This window comes from Anguilla rostrata, chromosome 16 (genome assembly GCF_018555375.3).
Source record: "Anguilla rostrata isolate EN2019 chromosome 16, ASM1855537v3, whole genome shotgun sequence".
Classification (NCBI taxonomy): Eukaryota; Metazoa; Chordata; class Actinopteri; order Anguilliformes; family Anguillidae; genus Anguilla; species Anguilla rostrata.
Genome location: NC_057948.1, coordinates 37,137,238 through 37,152,225, shown reverse-complemented (window position 1 = coordinate 37,152,225; position 14,988 = coordinate 37,137,238). Strand labels below are relative to the sequence as shown.

General features: G+C 49.9%; 1 protein-coding gene across 2 annotated transcripts in view; it reads right to left on the bottom strand.

Annotated features, from left to right (window-relative positions):
• Positions 1–14,988, bottom strand: part of trim44 (tripartite motif containing 44) — a 48,543-nt gene that overhangs the window by 15,861 nt on the left and 17,694 nt on the right. Inside the window, exon 5 of one of the 2 annotated variants that reach the window (XR_010326408.1) lies at positions 14,281–14,363. Coding sequence is in view for 1 of the 2 variants with exons in the window: in XM_064313785.1 (XP_064169855.1) it covers positions 14,344–14,363 (20 nt within the window). In the remaining variant the exon portion in view is untranslated. The remainder of the gene's footprint in view (positions 1–14,280; positions 14,364–14,988) is intronic. The other variant, XM_064313785.1, reaches the window with a different exon arrangement.

Below are 14,988 nucleotides of genomic sequence, written 5' to 3'. Positions count from 1 at the left end.
ATTGGTGTTGGTGTGCAGCAAAGTCAATGATCCTGATGCAGAGGCAAGAGCAGGAAACTGGCCCCTAATTAACATCGATTGACACTGATTACTCGCTGACACACTGCTAAGCTGATCTTAATGCACTTATGGGACTTGCTAAAGCGATCAGGCACTCTGTGAGGGAACAACTGCAGGGCGAGGGGGGCAGTGCTGGTGGGGGGGGGGTGCGAGGGGGGGCATGTAGAAGGACATTTTGGGGGTGGGGGAGAGGCATGGTACACTGGGGTGAGATGAATTAGGAACATGCCGCTCCTCTGTGATTTCCACACAAACAAGGCTGTGTCTGAGAGACAGGGTGGAAATGCATTCTGGGAAAATGCGATGTGGCATTTGGGGAAGAGCAGGGGTCAGGACTTGCTCTGCCAACGCTTCTTATTTCGCTGAAAGGCTGGTCATGACACGGCGTGGGTGGGGAGTGCCGACAGGAACAATCTCATCTGCTCCTGCTTTTACAGAAAGAGCAGGACAGCCCGCCCCCTCCTGTAATATATAGAGCTTTATTCAGACAGAGAGAGAGCAGAGAGGGCAACAGACAGAGAGGAAGCAGAGAGGGTAACAGACAGAGAGAGAGCAGAGAGGGTAACAGACAGAGAGGAAGCAGAGAGGGTAACAGACAGAGAGAGAGCAGAGAGGGTAACAGACAGAGAGAAACAGAAGAGGAGCAACAGACAGACAGAGAGCAGAGAGGTAACAGACAGAGAGAGAGCAGAGAGGGGCAAAGGACAGAAAGAGAGCAGAGAGGGTAACAGACAAGAGAGGCAGAGGGGTCAACAGACAGAGAGAGCAGAGGGGTAAAACAGGCAGAGTTAAATCACCAGGGAGATCAGAGCCCCCCCACTGCAGAGCAGCCTGCATTCCAGGCCTCCACACCTCACCAGTGAAACATCAGACAGCAAGCCTTACCAGAGCACTAAACTCACACCTCCTACCTGCACCTTCACTTCCAGCTACCTGTCTGTACCGGGACACGAAACCCATCAGCACCTTCCCTCCCAGGTACATATTTATTTATAAACCCAGCCACGTGTTCTTCTTCTCCTCTGTTCCAAATAAAGGAACAGACAGGATTGTGGGAATAGCTCAGGGGGAATAGACAGAGCTAAGGGTGAACAGACAGAGTTAAGGGAATAGACAGAGCTAAGGGTGAACAGACAGAGTTAAGGGGGAATAGACAAAGATAAAGGTGAATAGACAGTGCTAAGGGTGAACAGACAGAGCTAAGGGGGAATAGACAGAGATAAGTGTGAATAGACAGAGCTAAGGGTGAACAGACAGAGCTAAGGGTGAATATACAGTGCTAAGGGTGAATAGATAGAGTTAAGGGTGAATAGACAGAGCTAAGGGTGAATAGACAGAGTTAAGGGTGAATATACAGAGCTAAGGGTGAATAGACAGAGTTAAGGGTGAATAGACAGAGCTAAGGGTGAACAGGAGCACTCTGAGCTCTTTCTGCCGGACCGTTCTTTGGGCTGAGAGGTAACTTGCTGTCGCTGTCCAGCACTGTGCGGGGCGGGGAGGGGGGGGGGTAATATATGGGGTCAGCCAGTACCATAGTACACTTTCCCTCGATAACACTTGTTGTAGAGAATGCAAAGATTTCTCTTCGTCTCTCCTCATCTCTCACTCTTTCTCATTTTTATATTTTCTTTTTCCCCAAACACTACCTGGAGTTCATTTTTCAGTGCTGGGCTTTTTTTTCTTCACACACGGAAAAGACAGATAAACGAGGGAAACTTGTGAGTCCTGTCCGCCCTGGATGTGGTCCATCTGACCAGGTTTCATTTTCGCAGTGTGGCGCAAACCCTGGCTAGCGGCTTAGCTGGGACCTCCCAGACTGCATGTCTGTCACCTGCTGTCCGGTGCTATGGAAACGGGCTATAAGGGCAGCCAAATCACCGTGGCGGATGGTGGGTGGTGGGTAGTTAGTCCTGCCCCAGTGACCTGCTGCTGTCAGCAAGCGAGCGAGTGAGGGGGAAGGGGCAGGGAGTGGGGACAGCGGTGGGGGAGGGGGGTCATTTTATATGAGATAATCACATTAAAGATCCCTCCCCTCTGCACTGTGCTGGTCTCAGCCTATTGGCTGAACCTCCCATTGGAGGGTCACACAGATTGACAGGAGAGTGTTACCTGGTGAATGCTGGGTTCTGGAGAGGGATGGGCTTGCTGGAGATCGCGTGATTGGATAGAGGGAGTGACAGTGACATGTGACGGGCTAGTGCATGTGATCAGGAAATAAGAAGAGAAGAAAGCTTACAGCGCTGAGCAAGGCTGAGAAGAATGTACAGGAAGGGGCCCATGGAACAAAGCCCAGCGACCGCAGAGAGCGGCTTCATGACGAGGTCTCCAAAACACGAGACCAGGCCCGAAACAAACCTTCAACATGTCCAATATGGACCAGGCCAAGAACAAAACCCAGAAACAAACCTTCAACATGTCCAATATGGACCAGGCCAAGAACAAAACCCAGAAACAGACCTTCAACATGTCCAATATGGACCAGGCCAAGAACAAAACCCAGAAACAGACCTTCAACATGTCCAATATGGACCAGGCCAAGAACAAAACCCAGAAACAGACCTTCAACATGTCCAATATGGACCAGGCCAAGAACAAAACCCAGAAACAAACCTTCAACATGTCCAATATGGACCAGGCCAAGAACAAAACCCGAAACAACCTTCAACATGTCCAATATGGACCAGGCCAAGAACAAAACCCGAAACAACCTTCAACATGTCCAATATGGACCAGGCCAAGAACAAAACCCGAAACAAACCTTCAACATGTCCAATATGGACCAGGCCAAGAACAAACCCTGAAAAACCTTCAGCATGTCCAATATGGACCAGGCCAAGAACAGAACCCTGAAACAAACCTTCAACATGTCCAATATGGACCAGGCCAAGAACAAAACCCTGAAACAAGCCTTCAACATGTCCAATATGGACCAGGCCAAGAACAAAACCCTGAAACAAGCCTTCAACATGTCCAATATGGACCAGGCCAAGAACAAAACCCAGAAACAGACCTTCAACATGTCCAATATGGACCAGGCCAAGAACAAACAACAACTCACTGCAAACAGAAACCCCTTCAACATGTCCAATATGGACCAGGCCAAGAACAAAACCCAGAAACAAACCTTCAACATGTCCAATATGGACCAGGCCAAGAACAAAACCCAGAAACAAACCTTCAACATGTCCAATATGGACCAGGCCAAGAACAAAACCCAGAAACAAACCTTCAACATGTCCAATATGGACCAGGCCAAGAACAAAACCCAGAAACAAACCTTCAACATGTCCAATATGGACCAGGCCAAGAACAAAACCCAGAAACAAACCTTCAACATGTCCAATATGGACCAGGCCAAGAACAAAACCCAGAAACAGACCTTCAACATGTCCAATATGGACCAGGCCAAGAACAAAACCCAGAAACAAACCTTCAACATGTCCAATATGGACCAGGCCAAGAACAAAACCCTGAAACAAACCTTCAACATGTCCAATATGGACCAGGCCAAGAACAAAACCCAGAAACAAACCTTCAACATGTCCAATATGGACCAGGCCAAGAACAAAACCCTGAAACAAGCCTTCAACATGTCCAATATGGACCAGGCCAAGAACAAAACCCTGAAACAGACCTTCAACATGTCCAATATGGACCAGGCCAAGAACAAAACCCTGAAACAAACCTTCAACATGTCCAATATGGACCAGGCCAAGAACAAAACCCTGAAACAGACCTTCAACATGTCCAATATGGACCAGGCCAAGAACAAAACCCTGAAACAAGCCTTCAACATGTCCAGTCTTATGTTCTTTAACGAATGACCCTTCTCAAGCGGATTAGAATAAATTAGAGAACCGCACCTTGTCCTCTGAGCCCCGTCTGCAGGGATTCTCCCCTGGGCTGCTGACTGTCCCTTGAGCAGCACTATCAAGAAATCAGATGATTGATCAGGAAATCAGATGATTTCAAACAGCATCTTTTTAAGAGAGAGTCTGCAGTCTCCAGATTTGCCAGAGGGTGTTGCAGAAGTGCGACAAGCTGCTGAATTTGATTCATATTGGGAGCAAAATATTTAAAACTTGGGTTAACAAAATAAAAACAAGATGTCATTGTCTGCAGAGGACCCATTTCATTTTCTGTAGTTCACACCTGACGTGTGTGCGTGTGTGTGTGTGCCTGTGCAGGCAGGCATATAATCCCAGTAAGACGTGGAGGGGTGTTGGGGTCGGGGGGGGGTCTGTAGATCCCACTGGGGAGCACAGGCCTGTGAGCCATCCAGTCACAGACAGCCCAGCTCAGCTTTCCAGCATTAATCACATGAATTATTAATATGGCCAGGGCTGATCAATTACACTCAAAGTGAGGCACAGGCTGGCTGGAGCTGCTGCTGTTCTCTGGGGAGTGTAAATATTTCATTAGAGTAAACCCAGCTGCCTCCACCCCATTGCACCACATTCTCCGGCCTTCATACCCCACACCTCCACCCTCCAGCATTCTACTGCCCCTGTGCCTGATACCCCACACCTCCACCCTCCGGCATTCTACTGCCCCTGTGCCTGATACCCCACACCTCCACCCTCCGGCATTCTACTGCCCCTGTGCCTGATACCCCACACCTCCACCCTCCTGCATCCTACTGCCCCTGTGCCTGATACCACACACCTCCACCCTCCAGCATTCTACTGGCCCTGTGCCTGATACCCCACACCTCCACCCTCCGGCATTCTGCTGTCCCTGTGCCTGATACCCCACACCTCCACCCTCCTGCATCCTACTGCCCCTGTGCCTGATACCCCACACCTCCTCCCTCCGGCATTCTACTGCCCCTGTGCCTGATACCCCACATCTCCTCCCTCCTGCATTCTACTGCCCCTGTGCCTGATACCCCACAATTCCACCCTCCTGCATCCTACTGCCCCTGTGCCTGATACCCCACACCTCCTCCTCCTGCATTCTACTGCCCTGTGCCTGATACCCACACATCTCCTCCCTCCGGCATTCTACTGCCCCTGTGCCTGATACCCCACACCTCCTCCCTCCTGCATTCTACTGCCCCTGTGCCTGATACCCCACACCTCCACCCTCCTGCATTCTACTGCCCCTGTGTCTGATGCCCCACACTTACACCCTCTGGCATTCTACTGCCCCTGTGCTTCATACCCCAGACCTCCTCCCTCCTGCATTCTAGTTCCCCTGCACATCAAGCTCTACTCCACAATGACTGCTCCCCAGCCAACTCCACCTCTACTCCTTACCCAGCAATCCCTGTTTGATCTCTGCTAAGTGTGTGTGTGTGTGTGTGTGTGTGTGTGCATGTGTGTGCGTGTGCGTGGGGGGGTGTGTGTGTGTGCACGTGTGTGTGTAGAAGACAGAGCTGATCTCTGAGGCTGCAGTGTTCCTACTGGAGCTCAGAGATCACGGAAGCCTGACTAACACCCTGCAAATTGGCCAAGATCCCAACTTCCTCCTAAACCGGATTTGGCAATGAGTAACAATAACTTTAACACCCCCCCCCCCCTCTCCACCGCCCCCCCCCCACCCACCACCACCGCGCTCGATGGCTGGAGTGCTCAGCTCTTAAAGCTGTGGTCCGCGCGGGTTCCTCTGGCACGTAACCACCCCCCCCCCCCTCGAGCCCCCACTCTCATAAAATACCTCTAAATTTACTCATTCTAATTCGGCTGCTGTTGTTTATGTCCTTGGCAGAGTTCCTCATCTGAGCGGACTCACCGAGCCACAGCAATCACCTCAGCACGGTTTAAACAGAAAGATTCACCTCAGCGCGGTTTAAACAGAACGATTCAGCTCAGTGCGGTTTAAACAGAAAGATTCAGCTCAGCACAGTATGAACAGAAAGATTCAGCTCAGCACAGTATGAACAGAAAGATTCAGCTCAGCACAGTATGAACAGAAAGATTCAGCTCAGCACAGTATGAACAGAAAGATTCAGCTCAGCGCGGTTTAAACACAGAGATTCAGCTCAGTGCGGTTTAAACAGAGAGATTCAGCTCAGCGTGGTTTAAACACAGAGATTCAGCTCAGCGTGGTTTAAACACAGAGATTCAGCTCAGCGCGGTATGAACAGAAAGATTCAGCTCAGCGCGGTATGAACAGAAAGATTCAGCTCAGCACAGTATGAACAGAAAGATTCAGCTCAGCGCGGTATGAACAGAAAGATTCAGCTCAGCGCGGTATGAACAGAAAGATTCAGCTCCGCGCGGTATGAACAGAAAGATTCAGCTCAGCGCGATATGAACAGAAAGATTCAGCTCAGCGCGGTATGAACAGAAAGATTCAGCTCAGCACAGTATGAACAGAAAGATTCAGCTCAGACAGTAACTTTGAACAGAAGATTCAGCTCAGCGCGTATGAACAGAAAGATTCAGCTCTCTCGCGCGGTTGAACAGAAAGATTCAGCTCCCGCGCGATAGAACAAAGATTCAGCTCAGCCTGGTATGAACAGAAGATTCGCTCAGCGGTATGAACAGAAGATTCAGCTCAGCACGATGGAACAGAAAGATTCAGCTCAGCGCGGTATGAACAGAAAGATTCAGCTCAGCGCGGTATGAACAGAAAGATTCAGTCAGCGCGCGGTAGAACAGAAGATTCAGCTCAGCGTGGTTTTAAACAGAAGATTCAGCTCGGGTTAACAGACGATTCGCTCAGTGTGGTTTAAACAGAAAGATTCAGCTCAGTGTGGTTTAAACACAGAGATTCAGCTCAGTGTGGTTTAAACAGAAAGATTCAGCTCAGCGTGGTTTAAACAGAAAGATTCAGCTCAGCGTGGTTTAAACAGAAAGATTCAGCTCAGCACAGTATGAACAGAAAGATTCAGCGCCGCGCGGTATGAACAGAAAGATTCAGCTCATATGGCAAATAATTCCAATTGAAAGAGGATCCACTTTTTATTCCAAATTTTATTCAGTTGCAAACTGACTGGTGAAATCATTTGGGTCCTATTTGCTGAGAGTGTGGAAACCTGAAGCCATCTGTGTAAAACGAGTTTAACTGACAGCAACTGGCAACAAGCCAAACCTGCATTGTGTTAAAATAAGTTTAAGCACACAATTATGGTTAATTGATGAAGAGATTGGCTTTGACAAAAACCAGCAGGCACTGCGTGTCCCCGGGACCAGGGTGGGGAAGCACTGAGTTAGCCCCCCAGTCCTGCCCCCAGGGTCTGGATGAGGAAAGGCCAGAGAAGCACAGCGCCTTCCCCACAACGAGGCCTCGAGGCTGGGGCCAGCTGCTCCCACACACCAGCCTGCTGACGCTTTTATTCTCCCAGAATTCCTGGCCGTTGCCGCGGGTGACGCTGGTGACCTGACATTTCACGGGGAGAAGAGACGCCCACATGCAGGAGGCTGGCGAGCAGACACGCCGCGTCTCACAGATAATCACAGGGTTCGTGCGTTTGGAGGAAGCCCTGCGTCATTCCGCAGGAGAGGAAGAGGATGCACCTCGCGTTCCAAAACCCGCCTGGCGCGGTGTGAGGGAGAGACGCCGAGCTGACATTCGATACAGTGTGAGCCTCTACTCCAGATAAACACTTTCCCCACAGTGTGAGCCTCTACTCCAGATAAACACTTTCCCCACAGTGTGAGCCTCTACTCCAGATAAACACTTTCCCCACAGTGTGAGCCTCTACTCCAGATAAACACTTTCCCCACAGTGTGAGCCTCTACTCCAGATAAACACTTTCCCCAGAGTATGAGCCTCTACTCCAGATAAACACTTTCCCCAAGGTGAGCCTCTACTCCAGATAAACACTTTCCCCAGAGTATGAGCCTCTACTCCAGATAAACACTTTCCCCAGAGTGTGAGCCTCTACTCCAGATAAACACTTTCCCCAGAGTATGAGCCTCTACTCCAGATAAACACTTTCCCCAGAGTATGAGCCTCTACTCATACTTCCCAGATAGAACCCATCATTTCCCACAGTGTGAGCCTCTACTCCAGATAAACACTTTCCCCACAGTGTGAGCCTCTACTCCAGATAAACACTTTCCCCACAGTGTGAGCCTCTACTCCAGATAAACACTCTCCCCACAGTGTCTCTCACCTCTCCAAACACATCCTGACTTGTGGCCCTCCTAAAGAAACCAGAGCCGTCTGCGTTCACGCACACATGATAAAGCACACATCACACACCCTGTCCGTGCGTTGCCATGGACGCTTTTCTCGGAGCTGTCTGGCCTTGTCCTCCCGCCAGCTCAGGAGCATTATGGGATGGACCCATTTCATTCAGCTGGATCAGCACCCCGCGCTCCTCCCCCACAGCGTCGGCGCTGAACACTGGGACCACATACAGCCTTTTCACTGTCTCTGGTCCCAGTGCCCTCTTCTAGCCTCCAGGAGAACCCTACAGCTCTTTCTATACACCTGTACACCTGCACACCAATCAAATGAAGACCTACGCTCTTTCTATACACCTGTACACCTGCACACCTGTACACCAAACACATCAAGACCTACAGCTCTTTCCATACACCTGTACACCTGCACACTTGTACACCAAACAAATGAAGACCTACGCTCTTTCTATACACCTGTACACCTGCACACCTGTGCACCAAACAAATGAAGACCTACGCTCTTTCTATACACCTGTACATCAAGCACAAGAGTACCTACTCTTTTTATGCCCATTATTCTTATCGACTTGATTTTATGTGAATTTCACCCTGACTTATGAATCATAAGTAATAACGTAACTACTTCATACTTATGAATGGTACTTTTTATTTATATTTTACTCGTTGTGAAGCCCATTGGGATGCTTGTTGCCAGATGTAAAAGGTGTGTTTTAAATAGCATGTGCTATTGTTCTTCTCTGCGGTGTGTTCTGTGGGGCGTAAAACAGACATTGGCTCATAGGTAAGCACATGCGCATTATTGGGGTACATGTGCATTAGTGGGGTACACGCGCATTAGAGGGGTACACATGCATTAAAGGGGAACATGGAAGTGAAGAGGCACAGTTTCCAAACTGAGTGGAAAATAGGGAGGAAAAAAAATTGAAGAATAAATAACTACACTCATATCCACGCAGCTCCAGATGATCACAAGATGAGCCATTATACCCTTCCTTCTGCAAGCAGCACTCCATCACAGACAAGTGAGAAAATATCTGGGTAGGAAAGAAACTGAATGGCTCCATATCAGAAACACTACCTCTAGAAACATTGAAGAGGGAATTCAAATCCTACCCGGCTGAGTTTATATAAACTCAAATTCTTTCATTTTTTTACATTTATTACCACAGCAGAAACACTTATCCAGCCGAGCTGAAAACATATCGCCAGCTCTCAGCCCAGTCAGCGAAAGCCTACACGTCCGGAGACGTCTCCCCCATTCAGCTGTCAGAATATCAGCGCTCCCCAAATTTCAGCCATCCGTCTCCTCCCCACCCTGGCCGGCTCGAACCTCCAGACAAATTGATTCCAACGTCGGGACACCGAGAATTAACCTGCTGCCGCTTCAGAGGCAAAAAAAAACAAAACGGCCTCTTGCGATTTCCTCTGTTCTGCTACCTCTCCGTCCGCCTGCGATCCGTTATTAAGAAGCAGTGCGAGCCCCACAACAGCGCCGCCCGGAAGAGTAATGAGAGACGAGCGTGCGCTCCTTTCCTCCGCGATCTGCCTTTCCTCCGCACTGAAGATTAAAGATGAGCCCCTATTTAAAGAGCTGGCTTTCAGTCCTGACTGAAGGGCAGCGACGCCCCAGAGCAGAGTTCTGCCGCTTATTCTCAGGTCTGTGTTCGTGCCCGTCTGTTTCCCTGTAACCCATTTACAGCCCGTCTTTTACAGAGTCTGCACCTCCTGTCACCACAGGAGAACGGCTGGAACAGAACGTCTCACTCACAATCACACCTGCCCCTGTTTACCAGGAAGAAATTCAATCAAAGCCACTTTGAATGCACACAAGGCATATACTCCCTTCTAAACACACACACAGTGTACACACCGTTCTACACAAACACAAGATATATACCACCTTCCACACACACAAGGCACATACCCCCTTCTACACAAACACAAGGCATATACCCCCTTCTACACACGCACACGCGCACGCACTCACGCACTCACGCACTCACGCACGCACACGCGCACACACACACACACACACAAGGCATATAACAAAAATAGCAGCTCAGTGAAACACTGGTGTGATCTACTTACTAATATCACACCTGAAAAAGAAAAATGTTCAACAATATTCAAACAAATATGGAAAACAAATAGGAATGCAGGAGGGTGGAGATGTAGGAGTATAAAAACAATTCGTTCATCCCACTTAAACACAGAATAAAAAATATTCAGCTCCCTTTGATGTGGCACCGACTGTCTATCACAAAAACACTAACCGTGCGCAGGTTGCACCCACAATAACATCAGTCCTCCAGCTCATCTAATAGAGAGGGAAAACAACAAGCAGCAACTAAAACACCAGATGAAATGGCACGTTAAATGGTAGGAGATGATGGAGACTGATGCTCTCCAGCTCTGTGCATGTCTCTGGATTACAGTGTCGCCTGGAGACTGGAATGCACTGCACTGCAAATGACTGAAGGCAAAAAGCTCATAATCTTCATAAGCATACTGGAGGAGCCCTTCAAAGCACACACATCCCCAGCCTTTATTAAAAACGACTCTTCCTTTTATTCAGCCGAGGTTATTCCAGGGGGCTGTTTGTGTAAATGATGGAGTCTTGAGCATGAATGGGATGAAGTGAAGCTCATCCATCGCGCTGAACACGAGGAGCAGCGTTATTCTCTGTGTTAGAGGGACTCAACACAAACACGCCGTGAAGCTGTCAGCCGCCCGCCAGGCTTCCGATTATAAACAAACAGACACCGCTCCGCACATCTCACAGCGTCTCAGACACACACTCGCCATTTCTTCAGGAAGAGAGGGAGGAAAAGGAGGAGAAATGCATTATTAATAAGAGCTGGTGTTTGGCCCTTGGAATGCCCCCCCTGCTTTCTGCAGCAGCCCTGGGGAGCGTTCCAGCAGCGTCTGCCTGAGACTGTGTCTGTCTGCCCCCCCCCCCCCCCCCCCACGAGACTATCGATCACCCACCCCGCCAGCTCCCGAATTAGACACACTCTCTCATCAGGGTTCCATCATCTCAGTGGGGCAGGGAGAGCTAAGGGAATATCCAAGCCAGTGTGGTTTGTCATGGGGGGGGGGGGGGGGGTGAGGGAGGGAAGAGGAATCTGATTTTTCTCATTTGCATAAGCATTAAACGGAAACCTGTCTCACTTTTCCACATGCCTGTAGCTCCACAACCTTTGCTATCTCTCTCCCTCTTTCTCCACCCATTTCTCCTTTCTTACCTCCCTCCCCCTCTTCTCTCTCTCCCCCTCCCTCTCCCTCTCTCCCTTTCATCCTGATCCAGTTCAGTTCACTGGCATTTTATTGGCAGCACAACAGAGCAAAATGCAACTCGACAAAGCAACTTTGGTGATATTGTTTAACATCATCACCTCTCGCTCCCCCTCCCCCTCCCTCTCTCTCTCTCTCTCACTCCCTCTCCCTCCCTCTCTCTCTCCCCCTCTCTCTCTCTCTCTTCAGCTCTGAATCCATGCAATTTAATCATAGCTCAGAGGTTGTAATTGTGAGATTACATCCAGAGGATAAAGTTCTGCAATAATCTTCCTTTGTGCGTGTGTGTGTGTGTGTGTGTGAGTGAGTGTGTGTATGCGTGTGTGTGCCTGTGTGTGAGTGTGTTGTGTGTGTGTGTATGTGTGTGTATGTGTGTGTGCGTATGTGTGAGTTTGAGTCAGTGTTGGCTGTTTCCATGGTGACGGGAGAGAAGGGGAGTGAGGAGGGTGTGGCAGAAGGGAGGGTTTGGGCCCGGTGGTGTGGCTCCCTGGGGGCCAGACAGAGGGGGGTTTAGGGTTTTGCTGAGTAATCAGTTTTTGGTCCGTAAAACATTAGCACCAAATCCCTAGCCCGGCCCCCCCGAAGAGCTGCGAGCCACTCAGGCACCCCCCCCCCCCCGCCAGGCCCCAGGCTCTCCCATTGAGCACCAATCACCTGCTCCACCCACCCCAGTCCCGTTACCACCATTACTGCACCCCACAGTCTGAGTCATTACTGCACCCCACAGTCTGAGTCATTACTGCACACCCCACAGTCTGAGTCATTACTGCACCCCACAGTCTGAGTCATTACTGCACACCCCACAGTCTGAGTCATTACTGCACCCCCCAGTCTCCCCACTGATACCCCATTACCCTACTGACAGGCTCCCTGATCTATAACAGAACCCCGGACTCTATGGCAGGGATGCCCAGCTTCCTGCAGAAGTTGAATCTGTTGTATGGCTATATTTCCAAAGGAAAGACTGGAAGCATCTGCGGTAATGAGGAGCTGCGTTGTGTGCAGATGCGCTCAGAGTGGGTTTATGCTCCTCCTGCGCTTCTCTGTGTAATTTTCTGTGCTGTGAAGTTTTCTTTCATGATAATTTTGAGCGCTGTTCCGCACGTTCCCTGGGTGCGTGCGCTTATCTGGCTGTGTTGTTTTTCTGTTGTTGATTATTTTCTTTCTCTCTTTTCTATTGTGTTTTTCCTGGGCCTCTGAAGACTTGCGCTGCATAAACCTTACAGTGACGGTCTCTGAATCACCCGGGATAACAGCCTCCTCCAAAAATAATAACAATTACCGCTGATTTGAAACGCACACATTCTGCCTGGCTATTATGCAATCCATGCAAGGAAAATAGTTTTATTGCGGAATCAAACGAGGAAGAGGAGCAACTGCCTTCGGTCCTGATCATTCTGCTATCTGCACCCCCCCTCCCCGCCCCCCCCCCCGGCTGAGTAAAAACACCTGAATGATAAAAACTAATAAAATGAAGAGTGTATTTGATGTATTTAACATAAGCTCTTATCCAGGGATATTTACACAACTGAGCTCAGCCCAGGTACATAGCCTTACATTTACCAAATCAATTCAGCAAGCAGCTAACTCACAGCGGCAGTGCCACACCAGTTAATCAAACCTGCAAACTCTGAGTTTCAAACCCAGCTCCCCATCCATGAAACTGCACAGACAGCAGTTCCGCAATGTGGTCTCTTTTCTTTGGTCCGACTGAAACTGTACACACCGCAGCCTAAAGGTAAAAAACTGCCTTTCTGAGCGATGGCGTGGTTAGGGTCCAGAGACGGGCAGAACTCTGATCTCTCAGACATCTGTGACTTTGATGGGAGGCCTTAGAGATGAGCTCTGAGGCTAGCGAAGATGGCAAACGGAGCATTATCATTGGTCAACTGCCTCCTCCTCTGGCAAACGGAGCATTATCATTGGTCCCGGGCCTCTGGTCTAAACGTTTCCGTTAAATGGCACAGCTGAGTGCAAGCAGCAGGGATCCACAATCCACAGACGCCCCCCCCACCCCCCCGAATCCGACAGCTTAACCTCCCCATTCTTCCTGAATAAGCCCCTCCCTGAGGGACGAGGCAGTCCAGCACACGCCCCTGCCCATCGACCTTCAGCCGCACTATTGCAACTACACTCATTAGCAGAGGGTTTGCAGGTTTAAGTCTCAGGTGTGGCACAGCGAAAGCGCTCCACTAAACGCTGCAACGATGGAAAAGTAGGGTCTACTATTTACATAAACAGCATGAAAGAGCATTCCGGCAGAAGCACGCTAAGACCAGCGGGGGGAATATACTCTTTGTAGGACAGCCTAATTTTCCATATCCAGAGCTTTGAACAGGGGGTCTGTGGACCCCCCAGGGGTTCCTGAAGGTACTGTAGGGGGTCCCTGCCTATACTTCACATGGAGAATTAAAAATGAAAAATATAAAACTTTTAAGTAAAAAAAAAAAAGAAAAACCCTTTTAAATTCATGATGGGTCTCCCCTGGGTGCCTTTGAGCCAGGGTGGAGGTCTCTGGATCAGAGAAGGTTGGAAACCGCCCCCCCCCCCCCCAATCCAGCCACCCTCTGAACCAAACAGATGCTGCCCCCACCCCAGTATGCCCCCCCCTTCACACAGTGAACCCTCAGCCCGCCTTTTCAGTGTAAACATCTGATTGGACGACACAGGTCACCATCTGTGCACTGGTGCCAGAGAGCTGAGAGAAGAAAGATGCTAATTGGCTACCGTGGCGGGGGGTGGGGGGGGGGTGCTGCTGCTCTGTCGCCAGCATGCTGATGATCACACCCCAGGAGAGACTGCCAGACAGCAGAGGAAACCCACGCACCCGACAGGCTGAGCGAAACGCGGCCCTAAAGGCTTCTGGGACGGCTCCGCCTCCTCCTCTTACCTCGGCCGGGCTTCCACTGCCTGCAGCAAGAGAGAACAAAAATAAAAACAGAGAGAGAGAAAACAGATTTCAGCGTCGGTTAAAAGATCAAAGGGATGTGAGGCTGCCGACGGGGTGCTCAAACTGACAGGCGTCCTCACGCACAAAACCCCTCCGCGGTTAACCCAGGGGCCAAAGGTCAAAGGTCAAGGTTCAGTGAAAGGTATGGAATGGAGAGGCCAGAGAAGAGCAGCCTCTCATGCCGGTCCTGGTGACTCAGACACACTTCACACAGCTGGTTACTTAACAGACCTACGGCCACGCCTCCAGATCAGTGCCTATTTCAGCTTTTGTCGACTCCCCCCTGTTATTGGTCTTCATGTCCACTCTGGGGATGAGGCTCAGTGGAAGAAAAGAAGACAGCACAGGCAGCACTTCTGTGAAACAGGAGGAAACACAGGTCTGCGTATGAGTGCAGCCTGGTGGGCGCTAATCGCTCTGTTAGCGTCACTGAACTGAAGCTGTGTGGATGTGTCCAAGTGAAATGTTCATTTGCTGCATGTCTGGGGTTTCAGACGTGATTTTCCCATTAAATTATGCTCTACCTGTCCTGATTTTTTTTTTTCCGGTTTTGGCCTGGTTCTGGCCTGGTTCTGGCTTGGTTTT